Here is a 6,986-nt window from a genome sequence, read left to right as displayed (position 1 = left end):
CTCCACAGCTTGCTGCCTTTGCTGCTCATTATCGAAGAATTGAGGCAAAGCCTCCAAGACGTGGACAAGCCACTTTCAGTACTTCCTCCGTCAATATCCCGGTCCATGCATCGATAATAAGAACATGGCATGCGGTAAATAACAATGACCAAACATGCATTTAGGTCAATTTAACCCTAGGGGTATTTCGGTAATTTATCTACTAGGGGTAAAACTATAAATTTTCCACTTTTAAAGGTATTTCAGTAATTTATCTATTTTAGGGTTTTTCATGCATATTCCTACTTTTCACGTACTAATGTAATCACGCATCGAGGGTTCTTCTTGAATTGGGCCTGTTGGCCCACCATTCCAATTTTGGCCCATTAAGCCCAAAAATATCTAGGGCACGTAAATCATGCACTTTGCGGTCCAAATTTTGCAGCTTACCAAAAACATTAATCGATTTACCTCACGAGCATTCGCACATCAAATCTACAAAATACCGATTTTCGGCATTTTGGCTTTTCGACTTTTGCCGATCCAGACTAAGAAAGAGGGTGTTAGTTACACACTGTTATGCGACGATATCTTGTGAGATCCACACACGAACCGCCTACAATTGGATTACTAACACATTAATCTAACTATTCAAATACAATTACGTATTAACCCCTTATAATATTCGGCCAACCACCCCTACAGATCATAGTAAGCTTATAAGAAATCAATAAGCAACTCATTAACAAATTTTTGTCAATGTTTACCACATAATCATAATTTTACTGCAAGTTGTCTTCCTGAGCAACAGTCACTAAATTATTTATAACTGGAGCTACGAAACTCCAAATCAAGTTCTGTTAATTTTCCCTGAAAATAGACTCATATATCTTCTATCCATAAAATTTTCAGAATTTTTGGTTTAGCCAATCAATACCAGATTTTTCTCAAACTTTCCCATGTTTCACTGTTAGACTAATCTGACCACTCTTCAGTACGAATCAAATTTCTCATTGTACAGAATTCAAAATATGTTCTCATTTATTCCATTTGAAACTAGACTCATTAAGCTTTAATTACATAATTTATGCATCTTCTAACTCATCTCCCACAATTTATGTTGATTTTCCAAAGTCATGTTACTGCTGCTGTCCCAAGCAGATTTATTACCAAATCACTCTTTCACACCTAACTTGCATGCTTGTTATTTAAACATGTATATCACCGATCAATCATCACATATCTATGATTTTACTTAAGTATAATCTCCATTTCATCATTTTAAAGCACATGTTAGCTGATTTTTCCCTTTAACATCTAAGGCACATGCATGCTCATTTGTTTGGCTCAACTTCACCTATCTTCCATTTTTCATCAAAAGAATATGAAACAGCAACCATTTCCTTCATTTTAATTCATGACTAAATGCTCACAACACAACTAAAAATCAAAATATACTTCAAGAGTTAAGGTAGAATCAAGAAGAACTCATGAACCTCAAGATAGAAGCAAGGTACCAAGAACTTACCTTCAATTTTCCTCCTCCTAATGACCAAATACTCAAGAGCTTTCTCCTCTCTTTTCTCTTCTCTAACTTTCAGCTATGATGAACAAAGATGGACAAAACTTTGTTCTTTTCACCCCTTTTTCTTTTAATAAAACTTCATATTTCATCCATTTAATTCTTTAATACAAAAGACATGAAATTCTTATCATGAAACATTTACCTAACCCATTATCATGAAACATTTACCTAACCCATTATCATGGAACATTTACCTAACCTATTATCATGGAACATTTACCTAACCTATTATTATGGAACACTTACCTAACCTATTATCATGAAACATTTACCTAACCTATTATCAATTTGTATCAATTTGTACTATAAATTATGGATATCAAGTGTTCATTTTGTCTACAACAACATGATGGCTAGCCACTTCATGTAAAATAGGAGGTTTGTCATGCAAATCCTCCTATTTTGCACTCCTATTTATTTGGCCTCTTCAATTTAGCCTATAGCATTTTCAAACATTTTCACATAGGTCCTATTTCATAATTTCACCCCATTTTTCTTATGGAACAAAAATTAACTAAAATTGTCGGGTTCTATCTTAAGCTTAGGCTTTCTAGAGGCCCACTAACATAATTAAACCTATGCCAACATTCACAGGATTCCAGAAAATTGGGGCGTTACATGAGGAGGGCAAAAGTAAGAGGATCTTTAGATCAGTTGCAGAAGGAGGTCCAAGAGGAAAAGGCTAGAGCTGAGTACTGGAAGAGGAAATTCCAAGAGATGCAAGTGCAGAATTTGGCATTAGAGGAAGAGAATAAAGGATTGAAGACCAAGGTAACAGAACTTGGAAAATCCCTGCGTTGGCACCAAAACCATAATTCTACAGTCGAGTTAAATGAGCTAAGAAGCAAGGTTGAAGATTTGGAGGAGGCGTGGCATGACGGTGAACTCCGGGTTGAGCAGCTCAAGGCGCAAGAGGATTATCTGAGGGGAGAGCTACACCAGGCTAAAGAACAGGTTAGAAAAAGGGATCATGTCATTGGTGAAGCCGTAGCCCAGATTCGAGAGGTTGCTGAGTATGTGCAAGACTTGGCAATTCGAGCTAGCATTTTGAGTCTGATGTATTCATCATCGTCAGATGTAGGACGAGAGTTAGCCCTTTTATTAGATAGAGTTAAAGCTTTGGGCCTTAGGGAGAAATCGTATTTGTAATCCTCTTATATGTAAAGATATTCTTTTTCTAAATAAAATTTTCTAAATGAAGTTGAACCAGAATCGATATTCTTTTTTGCATTCATGCATTTGCATCTCATAACATTTCATCACATCATTTGCATTCAAAGTTATAAAAAGACCATGATTAGTTAAAGTTTACTTTCCAAAGGTAGAAAAGAAAACCTGGAAATCACACATCCTTACGGCACTCGTACTAAAACTAAGAACATGGATCAAAGGTTTGAGCAATTACAAAAAGACATGCAAGATCAAATGCAAGAGCAGTTGGCCAAAATGCAGAATGAAATGAGGGAACAGATGCAAGAGGCTCAGAGAAACATGATGGCTGAAATGGCTCAGCTGCTGAGAGCCATTGATAAAGGAAAAGCTCCCATGGCGATCACTGAAGAAGAGGATGAAGGTCCTCCTCTGGGTTTTACCCCGCCTCATGTGCCCCTGCAAACCGAGCCACCTCCTAGAAGGCCATCTGTCACAGTGAGGCCTCAACATGAGCCAGTGGATGATGGAATCCCCATAAATTTCCCATCTGGGTTGGAAAATAATTTGGGTGATAGCTCGGTCAACCCTATTACTCCTGATCTGGATTTAATGGAGAAAGAAAGAATGGCCACTGAATCCTCGAAACAATTAGAAGATCGTTGCAGGTGGTTAGAGGAGAAGTTTAGGGTTTTAGAAGGCGCTGGCAATCATCAGGGGATCGATGCCAAAGACTTAAGTTTGGTTCCAGATTTGGTGCTTCCTCATAAATTTAAGATGCCAGAGTTTGAAAAGTACAACGGGACTACTTGCCCAGAGGCGCACATAACAATGTTTTGTAGAAGGATGACTGGCTATGTGAACAACGATCAACTATTGATCCATTGTTTTCAGGACAGCCTAATGGGAGCGGCGGCTAGGTGGTACAATCAGTTGAGCCGTGCAAGGATCGGTTCTTGGAGAGATCTTGCACAGGCTTTCATGCAACAGTATAACCATGTGACTAATATGACGCCAGATAGGATCACACTTCAAAACATGGAGAAAAAATCTAATGAAAGTTTTAGGCAATATGCACAACGATGGAGGGAGGTGGCAATGCAAGTACAACCACCATTGTTGGAAAAGGAAACCACCATGTTATTTATTAATACTTTGAAGGCGCCATTCATCACACATATGATTGGAAGTACCACGAAAAGTTTCTCGGATATAGTTATGGCGAGTGAGATGATTGAGAATGCCGTGAGAGGCGGTAAAATCGAGGGGAAAGTGGCTAAAAGATCGACCCCAAGTAGAAAAGACAATGAGGTAAATAACATAAACAGCTTCAATTCCAGGGAAATCACAGTTGAACAACCTAAAGCAGCTACGGGTGAGCAACAAAGTACTCAAAGACAGGAATCGGGTACAAGACAGAATTCAGAGAGGATGCAATTCACTCCTATCCCGGTGACATATCGTGAGCTTTATCAAAGCTTATACGATGCACATGCCATTGCTCCATTTCACTTGAAACCGCTGTAGCCACCATACCCCAAATGGTATAATGCAAATGCTAAATGTGAATATCATGCGGGAATATTGGAGCATTCAATTGAAAACTGCACTGGGTTCAAGAAGGTCGTGGAGAGGCTCATCAAAATGGGGGTTGTGAAATTTTATAGTACCCCTAATACTAAAAGGCCGTTACCGGATCATGGCAATCAAGGAGTGAATGCCATTGATGAAACAAAGAAAAGAAAAATCAAGGAAGACATTGCTGAGGTGAAGACACCTATGAAGGTAATATGGGAGGAGATGGTGAAGAGAGGTATGCTGACTTCTAGAAAAGGAGGAGAAGGAATAGAGAACCATTGTGAGTTCCATGGGGAGGGGGGTCATATGATCCAAAATTGTGAAGAGTTCAAGGTCATGGTACAAGGCCTTATAGTTAACAAAGAGTTGCAGGTTTCTGAGGGTAATTCTTATGAAGGACAAATATGTGTGCTGGAGAATGAACGACAAAGAACCAACCAACCGAGAATTATTATTTCCTTGCCAGGGAATAATAAGGAGGGGTCGCAAACTAGGCCCAAAATAGTCATCCATAAACCCAATCCTTTCCCTTATAAGGATGACAGGAGGGTGCCATAGAGCTATGACTGCATTATAACAATACCTGAGGGGGAGAGTATAGCTAGCGCGTCCAGGGGCACGCAAAATGAAGGTTCTCATACACGAAGTGGGAAACATTATGACGGGGGGAGAGTATAGCTAACTTACTGGGTTTTGATTTTTTTTTCGCGTTTAACCTAAATAACGGCATATTCTCTTAAATCATGATACAAGTGTTAAATAAAATACTTACTCTCTGATGTTTGAGGTGTTGTGTCTTAACTCACTGGATATGACATCTTATTATCTCGAGATAAGATTTTTTTTTTTTTTTGCAAATAAGGCAATGCTTGGTGTTCGGAAATTTCGAGAAAGTAGTGCCCTAACTTATTGGGTTGCCACTTTTCTCGTTGAATTCGAATAATTAAGTATCCTTCTAAGTTTTTTTTAAAAGGTTTTCTAAATGCAAGCCACTATCTTGGAATTTCAAAGTAATATGTCCCAACTTATTGGATATAGCGTTTTGCTGTTTCGAGATATGAATTTCAAAAAAGGTTAACTTAATATCAATACTTTGACGCGAGTGAATCCCAATTTTCAAAGTTAAAATATTTTAAAGAGGACTACATCTTAAATTTTTTTAAATTTCCGACATTAAAGACATTTGATAATCAATTAGGTACCAATTTTTGGACATTACGGGGGTGCTAATCCTTCCTCGTACATAACCGACTCCCGAACCCGTTCTTTCATTTTGTGGACCAAAACTAATGATTTTAGAACAAATGTTTTAAAGGTGATCCAATCACACCTAAAAAGATTGGTGGCGACTCCCGTTTTCGTTTTTTAAAGTTGATTCTCATTTTCCTAAAACTCGATTTAAAAATAGTTTCGACAAAAAATATATATTAAATATGAATTTAATTACTAAATATAATTACTATTTCTTTCTAATAGGTGACATTCACGTGTATACTTGTGAGGCTGACATCAAATATAAATCCAAAATAATGAAGTGCTATAAAATGTCAAACACTTCATCTGGAAAAAATAATCAAACACTTCATTATATCCTTAACATAATCATATCGTCTGCTAGCTAAAGCCTTTTTTCTTCACTCCATTTCTATATTGTGCAAATTTTCGCACCTTGCTATGGATGAGAGGATGATAGGGGCTGCACAAACAGGAGACATAAACATCTTGTATGAGTTAATTCTGAATGATCCATATGTTTTACAGCGTATCGATGATGTACCTTTTTTCCATACTCCTTTGCATGTAGCAGCCTCTGCAGGGCATTTTGATTTTATGATGGAGATGATCAACTTAAAGCCATCGTTTGCAAGAAAGCTAAACCAAGCTGGGTTTAGCCCCATGCACTTGGCTCTGCAAAATCAAAAAACTCAAGCAGTGCTTCGACTCCTCAGGTTTGATGAAGGCCTTCTTCGTGTCAAAAGGCGGGAGGGCTTCACTCCTTTGCATCATGTGGTTCAAAATGGAAATGTTGATTTTTTGATCAAGTTCCTTGAGGTTTGCCCCGAGGCTATTGAAGATGTGACTGTTCGAGATGAGACGGTTTTCCATCTTGCCGTAAAAAATAACAGGTTTGAAGCTTTCCAAGTCTTGGTGGGGTGGCTTATAAGGAGCCGCCATAAAGCTGCCAACCGTTGGGAGAAAGAACTACTGAGTTGGGCAGACATTGATGGCAACACTGTTTTACATGTTGCTGCTATCAGAAACAGACCTCAGGTATGATAATTTTGCTAGTGAAATTATTTATGTATATATATACTCAAAGGTTACTTGTATGAATATTCTAATTAACAGGTGGTAAAAGTACTGCTGGAACACTTGTGTGGTGACCATATCAATGCGAAAAATGCAAAGGGATTGACTGCACTTGATATCCAATCACAATACCCATATTCGATGTAGGGAACGTGGACTATAACGAGTCCATTAAAGGCATGATAAGCAAAGCAGGAGGTTTGAGTGGTTCCTCTTCCTCGCTTCCCGAAACCTCCATCTCTTCATTCCACATCGAATCTTTAAAAGGAAAGGTGTCAGTTCTTCAAAAATTTACAGCAATAGCAAGTCGTGGAAAGAATGGAATCCCGTATGAGATGCGTGACACATTTTTAGTAGTCACAGTGCTAATTATAACAGCCACATA

General features: G+C 38.2%; 1 protein-coding gene across 1 annotated transcript; it reads left to right on the top strand.

Moving 5' to 3' along the window:
• The first annotated feature begins 5,869 nt into the window (after window positions 1–5,869).
• LOC108488208 (ankyrin repeat-containing protein BDA1-like) lies at window positions 5,870–6,748 on the top strand. Its single transcript, XM_017792499.2, has 2 exons — window positions 5,870–6,562; window positions 6,641–6,748. The coding sequence occupies exons 1-2, from the start codon at window positions 5,966–5,968 to the stop codon at window positions 6,746–6,748; spliced, it is 705 nt and encodes a 234-aa protein (XP_017647988.2). The 5' UTR covers window positions 5,870–5,965.
• The last annotated feature ends 238 nt before the right edge of the window (window positions 6,749–6,986 follow it).

The sequence above is a fragment of the Gossypium arboreum genome, chromosome 10, assembly GCF_025698485.1.
Source record: "Gossypium arboreum isolate Shixiya-1 chromosome 10, ASM2569848v2, whole genome shotgun sequence".
NCBI classification, from domain to species: Eukaryota; Viridiplantae; Streptophyta; class Magnoliopsida; order Malvales; family Malvaceae; genus Gossypium; species Gossypium arboreum.
The sequence above is the reverse complement of the archived record's forward strand: the minus strand, read 5'-3'. Positions and strand labels throughout refer to the sequence as shown.